At 39.3% G+C, this 12667-nt stretch overlaps 2 protein-coding genes and 1 non-coding gene across 3 annotated transcripts; all 3 read right to left on the bottom strand.

The window, feature by feature from the left end:
• Nucleotides 1-120: 120 nt before the first annotated feature.
• Nucleotides 121-193, bottom strand: TRNAF-GAA (transfer RNA phenylalanine (anticodon GAA)). The gene has a single exon. It is a non-coding gene; the product is annotated as a tRNA-Phe (tRNA).
• Nucleotides 194-1505: 1312 nt separating this feature from the next.
• On the bottom strand, nt 1506-3648 carry LOC114351590 (uncharacterized). Its single transcript, XM_028302865.1, has 3 exons — nt 3379-3648; nt 3011-3183; nt 1506-2809 (listed from the first exon to the last, which is right to left on the bottom strand). The coding sequence occupies exons 1-3, from the start codon at nt 3577-3579 to the stop codon at nt 2497-2499; spliced, it is 687 nt and encodes a 228-aa protein (XP_028158666.1). The 5' UTR covers nt 3580-3648; the 3' UTR covers nt 1506-2496.
• A 3502-nt stretch (nt 3649-7150) lies between these two features.
• LOC114351589 (uncharacterized) lies at nt 7151-10540 on the bottom strand. Its single transcript, XM_028302864.1, has 2 exons — nt 10335-10540; nt 7151-9491 (listed from the first exon to the last, which is right to left on the bottom strand). The coding sequence occupies exons 1-2, from the start codon at nt 10433-10435 to the stop codon at nt 7205-7207; spliced, it is 2388 nt and encodes a 795-aa protein (XP_028158665.1). The 5' UTR covers nt 10436-10540; the 3' UTR covers nt 7151-7204.
• Between the last annotated feature and the right edge of the window lie 2127 nt (nt 10541-12667).

Here is a 12667-nt window from a genome sequence, read left to right as displayed (position 1 = left end):
TTAATAATTCACAAAAAACATTAAGTTTGGCACCGCGATCAGCTCTTGGTCATTAAAATATTTGAAGTTAAAATAGAAAATGGTATTCAAAAATAGATTAATTGACCAAAATTACGAACGTGCCGAAACCCGGGATCGAACCAGGGACCTTTAGATCTTCAGTCTAACGCTCTCCCAACTGAGCTATTTCGGCGATAGCAACCATTGCGAAATTGCTTTATTGACTCTTTAGGTATGATTTTAATCGTCTTGGACTTGTGAATTATTTTTACTCAGTGGTGATTATCATTATTTTTCTTTTTATATTTATTTCTGATAGACAGATTGACTTGTCCATTCGCATCGATAATTTTATACGAATCTTTTGGACAATTTTCACTCGTCATCCTGTATAGTCGCCATTTTATAATATCTTTTTACTTTTTACAAATTAATATATATTTTTTATTTATTTATAGGATAGTCCAAATAAGACCCATATTAATGCCATTTTATCACTATCTAATGAAGCAGTTTTAATGTGTTTAATTACATAGACGTTTATGAGCGAAAGCCGTAATCAAAAACTAGTTATGATGATGACCTAGTGTTTATCTTGATGTGTTATTTTCTTTACTTACAAGCATTCAACGTTATTTAGGTGAAGAAGGGAATAAAGTTACGTTGCCACTTTGAACTGAAAATTATATCGATTTGAAATTTAAATTTTCTTACAATCCTTCCTTCCTTAGATTTTTGATTAGTTTTTTTTAGATTATGCATATTGAGTAAAACTAACCCACTCGGATTTATTTCAACTAACAAACGTAACTTTTTTTTTATTTCGTTCGTGATTTTAGTGGCTTATTTTTACACTTTTACGAGCAATATAAAAAGACAGTTCAACCCACGCGATATTATCGAATCTATCTGCAAGCATAATATTTCTAGTCAGCGCACCCTCAATAATCGCAATAAACGGCCCAATAAGTGGCTATCACCCCTATTAAATAAGCGAGAACACCCTATATGGATTAAAAACTATCATTGTATTTTCAACTTTATTTTGTGTGGTTAAGATTCATTTTGGTATGATACTTTAGACATGAGAGGCACACCTGCATTTTTAGGTATATTCCGAATAAAAATAACAGCTACTGGTAATCCATGAGGGTCTTATTTCTTGGTCGCCCTAAATAATGAGCAATCGTCAAGGTGATGGTTTTAGTAACATTAATGAATAGGTAATGATGGGCAGAGAAAGTTTTAAGTCCTCTCTAAAAATAATGAAGCTTCAATCTTATAGAATTAATGTCAAGCTGTCAAGTTCCGGCGCCCGCAGCAGGGAATCGAACCCGCACTCCATTCCCTCGAGCACTGCTACACTCATGCCATGTCATAATCGGTCATGCATAGATTATAAAAATGTGTATTATGCTTGTTGGATTACTTAAAGCTGGGAGATAATCGATGTATTTTTTTTAACTGGCTACTTTTAACTTAGTGTTAATTGTTGAATTATTTTTGTATTTTATTTAAGTATTATTGTCTTATCGTTTAAAGTTTTAAATTTCAATCACTTCGAGGGGTCCACACCACACCGTTTGCTGCTAGGTATGTCGTTTAACTGGCTGCTGAAGAACCATTTAACAAAAAGCTCGAATTGAATTTTACAACAGCTAGGTATTTATTAATTACTTGCGCACCACAATCGTATGTAAGTAGGTACATACTTTCTGGAATGTCCTTGTATGTCTATTGATCTGGTTTGACGAGCACCCCTACTCACAACCACAATTCCTTTCGGACAATTTACATTGCGGACTGCCTAAATCAATTACCGTAACTCAGTCAGTTTGTCTCTCCGTCCACTTCATGTAAATAGGAACAGGATCTGTTCGCCTTGCCCAATGCTCGGAAAATATACAAAACTTGACCATATAACCATCATGATATTTATTGCAAATTTTTTTATACTTATCAAAAAACCCTCTCAGCTTTTCTTCATTTTCATTGATCCCAGAGCTGAGGCGTAAGACAACTCAATTAAAGCCTACTTGAAAAGTTACCTGAAATATGCCGTGGTCGTTGATAAAATACATAAATAAATAACCCCAGATAGTGGCATCAGCAGCGAGCCCTCTTCGGCGTCTGTCATTAGCCGGGACAATACGCCTTTGTCCTGGACGAGCTGTCCCGCTGGTTGACGGACAAATAACAGGGGAATACACATAATATTGGGCTGACGTAAATTATTCACAAGGGTGTTGTGTTGTGATAGTATGTAGCTTTTATTTTCACCATTTTAATAAAGTCATAAAACCGCGCATGTACGAAAGCTGCAAGTGATGTAATAATATTATACTTACCTATCTAAATTATAATGTAATAACTGCGAGGTAATAACCCTGTATAATAAGACGTTCTTCTGACGACCTCAAGAACTAGCTGGATAAAACAATGCTTCTGGAAGGGTACGTTCAGCAATGGACTGTAAAATTAATAAAGTTGATGAGATCATTGCTGCTGCGGAGGTAGGTTGCTATCGGTTGTGGTTTCCGCTGTTGTTCCATCGGGAGTAGTGGCATTAGCGCCTTTTGCAGAAATCGCTGGTGTCGTGACCTTTGACCTTTCCATATAATTGGTGTGAATTTCGATCATGTGCTCCACGATGTACGTAACATCAACGTTCTTCTTCACCAAGTACGTGTGGTATATTATGTGGATGTTCACGTTTCGCTTTTGGTCATGACGTTTCGTAAAGGTGCATATCACTTGCATTTCGTACAAAAGTGTCTCAAGACGGCAGTATATGTATCCGATACGATACCTGAAAATTGTTAATCTTGTTTGTGTTATCACTGCCTCGAAATAGTTTAGCCTAGTAAATAAATGTAAGTAACGTATGGAACCTACAAGTTTGTAATTCGCGAGAAACTACCAGCAAATTCTATACCTACACATTGTATTAAACAAAAAAAGATTGTCTAGGATTAACTCTTTATCTAGTCTTCCACAGCATCATCATCACCTGATATCACCAGAATACTTGTCAATGATCTTTTGAAGATCCCTCATACGATACTGCGCGGCATATATCTGCTGTTGCATGGCCTCCATCACGCGCTCCTTGATATCCCGGATCGACGGCTCGTTCGGGAAGTCCCACAAGTACTGTCTTCGAACCGCTCCTGATTGCGGAAGCTTGAGAAAAAAGTTTCATGATAAGACGGAGTCGTTAAGCTTTTTCACTCAGTGACTACAGCAAAATAGGTTTTGTTTTTTTCGATCTAGGTTAGGTTATCTGCGTATAATTTTATTTCAGACATATTTTTAGGAATTAGCAACACTGTGTGATTGTATGTCATTAAATTTTAAAACATTATTCAGTAATTTTACCTTTCCACGTGTAATCGGGAGTAGGCTCTCTTTGGTCCCGGTCTGCAAGTTTCTTCGGGCGTTCCTATACTGTAGGTTTCTCCGTGTGTTACTGCCCTGAATTTTGTCCATTGTGAATTTGCGCACTTGTCTGCGCGATTGTCCAGACGACAGGGGTTTATCGTCGCCCAGCTCTATGTCCTCCTTGTTTAACCCATTCATCTGGGCAGATATTTTAAAAAGTTAAGAAAAATTAACTAAAATTGTAACAGTGGGCGGGGCACATAGCTCGTAGAGCTGATGGCCGCTGAGGCAGAAAAGTTCTCGAGTGGCGACCACGAGCCGGAAGACGTAGTGTGGGCAGGCCTCCCACTAGGTGGAACGACGATCTGGTGAGGGGCCCGGAAGGTGCCTGGATGCGGGCGGCGTAGGACCGGTCTTTGTGGAAATCCTTGGGGGGAAACCTTTGTCCAGCAGTGGACGTCTTTCGGCTGAAGCGAACTGAAATCATGCTAGAGTGTGTTGTACGTCTGATCCTCGACATTCTTGTCTACCTGTCGCTATTGTAACCATGAATGAACCTGTAAAACTTGGAAAGTATATTCGACGCTCTCCTCCAAGTACTTCTTGGCGTCGGGGTCCTCCGGAAGCGTAAAGTCGGCGGTCATCCGCTTCTTTAAGACGCGCGCCAGCTCTTTGTCGTCTTCGTCAAAGTTTTTGTCTCTGAGTTGGATGAAAGAGGCAGTCGCTGTACCTATACCTTAAATTGAATTTTCAAATCATTATTTGGTTTGTTGCATTAATATTTATGTAGGTGACATATTACCAGTGATGACGTATGGTTCGGAAACGTGGCCTCTCACTATAGGCCTGTGACCAGAAGCCAGAAGCTCAAAGTTAGAGCTATGGAGAGGGCTATGCTCGGTGTTTCTTTACGAGATCGAATCAGAAATGAGGAGATCCGTAAACAAACTAAAGTCGCTGACATAGCCCGACGGATTAGCAAGCTAAAGTGGCGATGGGCAGGGCACATAGTATGCAGAACTGACGGCCGATGGGGCAGCAAGGTTCTGGAGTGGAGGCCGCGTACCGGAAAACGCAGCGTGGGACGTCCACCCACAAGGTGGACCGATGACATCATAAAGGTGGCAAGAAAGCGCTGGACGCAGGCCGCTACCAACCGGGTAACATAGAAAGCATTGGGGGAGGCCTATGTTCAGCAGTGGACGTCCTATAGCTGAGATGAAGATGATGATGAGGTGACATATTAACACCGATTTTCACAATAAGTTTCGCATACCTACCACCTGAATTAAAATGATTACTGATATAATTTGTAATATTTCGGTTTAAACGGAATCAAATGGCTTTCTGTAAAATGACAGGTATCAAAGACCAACACACACACCCAAAGCTTGGTAAAATACATAAGTATGGATTTGTTTTCGGTAAAATAATATGGATTTTAAGCTCAAATTTTCACTAATATCGATCAAAGGTCGTGTGTGCCTTAATTTGCCTTGTTTATCACAATCCGGTTTTAACATATTTTTTTCAGCGAAGTACTAGCACCAGTTTTTAATAATTTCCAACTCACATAGTGCTAAAAACAACCACATATTGGCAGCGACCCTCCTTTTATAATAAACTATGTTGTTCGTTATCGACAATTAATTAACAGTTATCGCATAAGAACTCTATTAATATGGCAAAATGAATTTAATTTAATATGTTTCGCGCCATGTTTGTTGGCCAGTAAAAACTTACGACTGCGAATCGTAATCGTTCTCGTGTCTTAATACTCATCATCTTAATACCTATCTAGAGTTTACTATAATTATGGGATGATTCTGAATCTAGTCATACGATGACATTGATGACTTTCACGCTGATCGGATAAAAACAGTGGATAGGAGAGGCTTGACTGAGGGGAGACTTAGGCTAAGAACTCACGGCGCGATTCAAAATCGCGCCGCGCGCTAAGTCACTGGTACAAAATGGTCGCCCGCCGAACGGGACCCGCATACAACTGCGCCCGCTGCAGCGCTGCGGGCGAAAACCGCGTCGTGAGTTTGTGCATTAGTTTTTAAATAGTACACTGCATTCTACAGAAGCTGCGGGCCCGCAACCGCCGCGGGCGCGGGTGAAAATCATGAGTTCTTAGCCTTAAGTATACTTAAATGACCAGCTAGAAGCTTACTCACTGATGTAGTAAGATTCACACGTCTAGGTTACTTACTAGGTTAAAGCCCTGAATCTGGGGGCACGGTAGTGCCCCCGCCAAGTCGAGCGCGAAGCAAACACTGCCGTACCATCCTTTACTGGAACCATTTCGCCGCATTTTCAGGCCCCTATTTGAGAACCTCTGGATAAGACTAGAACGCAGAAATTTTCGTCATCTAGTAAGCTATAATTACATACTTAAATTCCAAAATTTCAAGTCTGTAGGTCATTTAGTTCCGAAGTTAAGCGAAAGCAAAGTTTCGCATTTATGACACTCACTCACTCACTGATGATCATCAAAATAGAACTAGTACTTCCCATAAACTCAGAGAGCTGAAATTTGGTACAGAGTTAGGGTTTAATGGCCACATAAAGGGAAAACTATAAAAACTAGGAAAATCGAAGATCTGGAGTAACACCACATTCATATCAATACTACTAGCGCCACACCGGCACCGTGGTGTTCGCCTGTACCGCTCACCGCTAAAATGCCACTTTGAGCGTCGATTTTCTGCACCGCGGTGTCCAGATTTTTTTTCCTTTCTAGAACCCCCCCCCCCCCCAAAAACATTCTGTAAAAAACTAGCCAAGTCTCGATGGAGCTGCTTGTTTATCTCTAAAAAGTAATGAAATCTAGACAAAGTCGTGCCAAGTCTATGGTTCTTTACTGCGATTTCTTTATTATTATAGTTAATGTTGTGTGACTTGGCCGTTGAACAATCTTTATTAGATAATCAATAATCATGCATAAGTATTATTGAAATACGCAGCTTTATTAAGCCTACAATTGACTGGTTATTAAATCAACGTTTTCCAAGTGGCAATTTTCCATCGTCAATGGGTAGCGGTTCTGGCAACAGATTGGTGCAATGGTATCATGGAGCACCTGGTTTTGTACCCTTCAACGGCCAAGTCACACAACATTAACTATAATAATAAAGAAATCGCAGTAAAGAACCATAGACTTGGCACGACTTTGTCTAGATTTCATTACTTTTTAGAGAAAAACAAGCAGCTCCATCGAGACTTGGCTAGTTTTTTACAGAATGTTTTTGGTGGGATAAATAACTTTCACACTATATCATCACTTAGGCTGAGTTCCACCACCTAACTTTGACCGTAACTTTAACGATAACTGGTGTTTTTGTATGGAGTTTGACAGATTTATGACGTTTGTCAAACTTAAAGTAAGATGGTGCAACCCAACCTTAGCTTAGCACAAAAGCGCGCGGAGTCATCCGCGACATTTCATCATTGACAATGTCACTATGACAGCAGCCAGCAGCTCATTGGACGATAAACGCTTTAGATTTTTCACAATAAACACTAGGTACCTAAGCTACATTACCTACATTTTTATAATTTACATCAGGTTCCCTAAAATCTATGATAGACAAAGTTCATTATGCGGGAATGAGGTATTATGAGGTACAAACGACATCACATAAGGTACAGGACTACACATTTGTTGCAATTGTACCTATTCCTACTAGTACCATAGTAGGTACATAGGATTCCAGTGTTTACCATAATGTGGTGTCGTTTATACTTTATATAAATAAAAATCATCTTATCTCGAAACAATAATTCTTTAATCAATAATAATGAAATTCGTGATACATAATTAAGAAAGGCTAGGCTTAATGTACTTGAAATAAGGCAAACTGCGATATGAAGCAAACTGTAATGAAGTAGTTTTAAAAATTTTGTTATTCATCTTAAGGATTTGTGATAACCTAATCCTGAAATACAATTTTGTTAGGTAGACGACTGGGAAGCAGTGGCACGGGCGCTGGTACGAGTCGCCGGTGAACCTGCTGAACTGCATCAGCTTCAGCATCCAGAAGGAGCTCATCATGTGGGTGTCGCAGTGCACCTTCAGGTCGTTCTCTAACTCGGCAATCAATCGCAAGAAACCCTGGTCTGGAATCACTTGATCGGGTTCAGAGCCCATCGTGAATTGAGGATACCGATTCAAGCAACTGGGGATTGATTCCACTTTTTTTCTACCCATTTTTTTGGGCAGAACACAGGAAGAGTGTTTTTCGAGACATTTTTTAAGCACAAATGCACTTATTGCTTGCAACTGATTTTTACTCGGTATTTTGAAATCTTTATAATCGGATATCTTAACAGGCATATTTACATCTGAATTTTTGAATGTCGTGATTGTATTTTTAAATGCTCCAAGTCCTTCGTTCTCGTTTTTGAGTGCCTTTTGGTCCTTAGGTACTTTATGAAGGTATTCAAAAAATACTCCATTTAATGCCTCTGGACAGTCTCTATACTTAGGTGTGTTTACGAGATACCTACAAAAATTGGTGCGAAATGTATCAACTAACCTCCATGGCAATATCTGTCCTGATTTGCAGTTTTTTTTAGAAACCAAATCAAAAAAAATTGTCATTGTGTTAAAGTTGATGTTTTTGGTGAATAACTTAGGATAGTTTTCTAAGGTTAAATCTTCATTTAACAACAGTAATGACCTGATGGCTATTTGAATATCTGTTACAAACTCTAAGTTATCTGCATTGTTTTCAAAATCTCGGAACATTGCCAACGCATCATATATTAAATCCATTTGATTATCAGAACCGGTAAACGGTCTTTTAAACTCACTACAGTTTGGAGCGTTAGAAGAACGGGTAAAATCGATCATCCTGCTCATTATGCTCAAAAAAAGTACTGTGCCACGCGCTTCTTGCTCCATCTGCCCTGAGTCAACGTACGCGGACATTCCCGCAGCAACTGCCTCGCTGAAGGTATTCAGAACGGAAGAAAATGGTATTTCGTTTCCAGTGGGCCTGACGTGCTCTGCACGCAATGCAGGCGCAAGTCTATATTTTTTTTTACTGTCAAGATCATAAAACTCCACTATATTCTTCCATTTGGCTATCCAATCATGACTATAAACGTCATGCCGCATGAAATGCTTGTGAATTTTTTTGATCATAATCGTGGGATCTTTCATGTAATATATTTGTTTTGATTCGACGAAAAAGAAAGGTTGCTCTCTAGTCACCTTGTGAACGGCGGAATCTTTTGTGATTGCGTCAGCGCTTAGGTTAGAGATGCAAATTCGAATATTGAGGCCTACATGTAGCAACATATGAATTGTTTTATATAACCATGAAGAAATCACATTTTTGATGTTATTTTCATCCCCCGCCGGTAAAAGAACGTAGTCGATCGGAAGGATCCAGGGCTCGTAAATGCCTCGCGCGATGAGGACTATCGCTCCACAAGCCGGTTGAAGACTTTGTGTCCCACAATTATCAGTAAAGCCATAGACCTTATCTTCCGTGATGTGATAGAAATAGTGCGGTTTGACATCCGTAAAACCGACCAGTAAGACGGCGTTCTTCTCCAAAGGTGACATACACTCAAATTTGGCATAGAGGATCTTGGACAACTTATCGTGCTCACCTATAAACGTCGTCATCATTACAGTCATTAAACTTTTTTTATCCAGCAAGTTCATAGACGGCTGTAACGCCAAATAGCTAGCGGGGCAAGTGTAGTAGAATTTTAGGCAGAAATACTTGAAGTCGCTATCGTATTTTTCACCGGCGAACTTAAATTTAAAATCGACCTGCTCTTTGACAATTTTAGCGATTTCTTTGTTGAGAAATTCGTCACAAAGGTTATAAAATGTGTCCCGATTTAATTTGCAATCTTGGCGCGTATCTGTGTAGAAGACATCCATTGCGAGATTTTCATATTGCGTACCTCTGTTGACCGTTAAGGTTTTGTTCTGGGCCAGGTTCACACAGGGGGAGGCGCTGTTCTTGAGCCTCTTCAGGTCCTTGCGGAAGGAATCGGGCTGGAAGTGTTTCTCGCAGATGTACATGCGCCGGAACGCCGCCAGCTCCATGTCCTGCCGCCCGGCCAGCGTCTGCCATCTCTCGGCCCTAGCAACAACAAGCATACCAACTTATTTTATTGTATTCTAGTGGTAATAATAATAATTAGTAGGTACTTGTTGAGAAGCCAAATAAGTTATAGTAATTGCTATTAGTTTTCATTACACATCATAAATAAATACCATAAGACTAATTTTAATTTTTATACAATAATAAAAATATATTTATTTATGTAAAGCTTTTTAGTTCGACAATATCATAGATAATTATTTAGGTAGTTACCTATCTATGAAAATATTGATAAATTTTTAATGACCTTATTTTATAGCATTTGCCTATTATGTCCGTATTAATAAATCTTAGTTTTAGAGCCTAAACAACCAATCAAATCTTCCTTTTATTTTTAGTGTTAGATAATGTTAGATTTTTTTTAGAAAGAAATACACACCACACCATCGACAGATGCGGCGACTAAACGCAACGACAGGTTGCGGCTGACAATTTCAAATTTGTTCAAAGCGCACACTTGGCGTCAGAGTTGCGAAGTAGCGACGACAAACAACCTAAATGAAACTGACAAGCTTAAGAGTAGGCGCACACCGTTGATTTTTAGTTGGCCGATAGTTGTGCCCGATTTCAAATTGTATGAAGAATCGGCCAAATCGAATCGGCGTAGTGTGCACACTCCCATACATGCCCATACTGATCAACTGCCCGACTAAACTATCGGCCGACGAAAAATCAACGGTGTGCGCCTACTCTAAGCGTTTATATTAGTCGCCGAGCTGTCGCCTAGTGTGCGTCTACACGAAAGAAGGAACGTTCACCCTTTTGCTTTTGTGACGCCACGCAACGACAATGTACATTTTTAAGCGATAATGTTATTCTTACGTGACGGGATTCGCTGGCACTCGGAAGAACTTGAAGGAGTCGTTGCTCTCGTTGGCGGCGCTGGAGCAGCCTTGCACGCCGCACGTGAAGATAAACGACATGGCGCCGACTCGACCGAGCGGGGCAGGGCGGGGCGGGGGACGCGGGGCGGGTGCGGGGCTCCGAGCGACAGCGGGCGACGCGGGTGCGGGGCGCGGCGCTCCACGCGGTCTGACGAGAGTGACGCGCGCAGGCGCGGACCGGCCGGCAGTGTTGCCAGCCGGCTACAACAAAAGTGCCTAATGTTGCTAGTGTTGTTCAACTTCATAAATTCCAATTTCCAGCGTATAATGTATGAATTATAATTACTTTTTTTCATAACAAATTATATTGTGTATTTTTAAAAATAAACTGTGTTTAATAAAACCGACTACAAAAAGTAAACCGAAAAAAGTCCACTAAAATGTAGATAAAATTATAATTAGGTAGGTACGTTATTTAATTTTTCAGGACAAAATTTTATGATTTTCGTTTTCATTTTCATTTTCGTTTTCTGTTGTATGATCGGTGCTTGCCGTATGGCCTTGACTGTAGGTATAATATGTAATGTGTGTGTCAGCGTGAAGTTGTGGACTCTGTCAGTTTATAGTGTGGCGCGTTGGATTGTAAACTAACGGTGGGTTAGGTTCGTCGGATTGTGGTCTGGCGGAGTTCGCAGTTTTACGGTGACATATATAACTGCACTAAGCCAACTTAAATAATTGGTAATACGGTTGTTTCCTGACTTTTGTCTTAGAACTTGTCAATTTTAACTTACCAAACTTCAAACTTAAAATTTGCATGGAATTTATTGTCATAAACTTAAAATTAGTCAAATAATTTCTTCAAACGTGTGCGACCTTAGTAGCTGTTCTATTTGTTACTTTTGTGGATAACGGTGCTGGTTGTGCATTTATTTAAGATTATTTATCTGTAAGACTTTTTGTAAAACCGTTTGTACAAATGTTTGTTGTCCCTAATAAAATAAAATAAAATAATAAAAATGACCATGCAAATGTTCATAAAGTAAAATAAAACTACTCAACCAAATTTTATTGGACCAAATGGCAACTATTCTTAATCGAATAAAAAAATATTCATCTATCGGTTCAGAAAAATTGTTAGGTACCTCAGCCCCCTTGCACTTTGTGAACGAATCGAAAATCGAATCCGTCATAACTCCAATACTCCATACAAAGTAGGTAGGCCCTTCGACCATTTTTTCGACTGGTTTGCGATTATGATGTGCATTTTGCCTAGACCCCTGATCACCTAAATTAGTTATGTATCGCTCATGCAACGCGCTGGGAGTAGGTAAGTAGGTTTCAATAACTATAACAATTTTAGTTGGTAGCTACACTTATCTTAGTATCTTTTTAGGAATAATACTTACTTTATAGCCTATCCCTAGATTAATAAAGCCTAGACTAGATAGATTATAGTAAGCGCACGAAAAGTGAGGTAACTATTAGTACCTACCTACTTAGACCATTCTGGTCCACTTGAAAATTTTAACTTTTTTTAGGGTTCCGTAGCCAAAATGGCAAAAACGGAACCCTTATAGTTTCGTCATGTCCGTCTGTCCGTCTGTCCGTCTGTCCGTCTGTCCGTCTGTCCGTCTGTCCGTCTGTCACAGCCGATTTACTCGGAAACTATAAGTACTACAGTGATGAAATTTGATGGGAATATGTGTTGTATGAACCGCTACAAAATTATGCCACTAAATAGTAAACAAAAGAATTGGGGGTGGGGCCCCCCATACATGTAACTGAGGGATGAAAATTTTTTTTTCGATGTACATACCCGTGTGGGGTATCAATGGAAAGGTCTTTTAAAATGATATAAAGTTTTCTAAAAAACATTTTTCTTAAAGTGAACGGTTTTTGAGATATCAGCTCTCAAAGTCGTAAAAAGTATGTCCCCCCCCCTCTATTTTTATAACTACGGGGTATAAAATTCTAAAAAAAATAGAGGTGATGCATGCTAATTAACTCTTTCAACGATTTTTGGTTTGATCAAAGTATCTCTTATAGTTTTTGAGATAGGTTGATTTAACTGTAATTTTGGTTAAGTTATTGTGCTTACACTGAAAACGATGGCTGAACCTTATAAGATAGATCAAAAAATATACTACAGTATTGTACACCTTTTAAAATCCGCGATGATATAAAATCTTTATAATGTAGGTACTTTTTACGAGAAATATTAGCTTATTCAAGCAATACGCCATTAATCCTTATCCAGTAATGTACCTTAAATACATTGTGCATTTGATAAAGTTTAATATTACAAATGTGATTGTTGAGTAATAATAG

Source organism: Ostrinia furnacalis, unplaced genomic scaffold (assembly GCF_004193835.3).
Source record: "Ostrinia furnacalis isolate ACB-3 unplaced genomic scaffold, ASM419383v2 OfSCF1163, whole genome shotgun sequence".
NCBI lineage: Eukaryota > Metazoa > Arthropoda > Insecta > Lepidoptera > Crambidae > Ostrinia > Ostrinia furnacalis.
The sequence above is the reverse complement of the archived record's forward strand: the minus strand, read 5'-3'. Positions and strand labels throughout refer to the sequence as shown.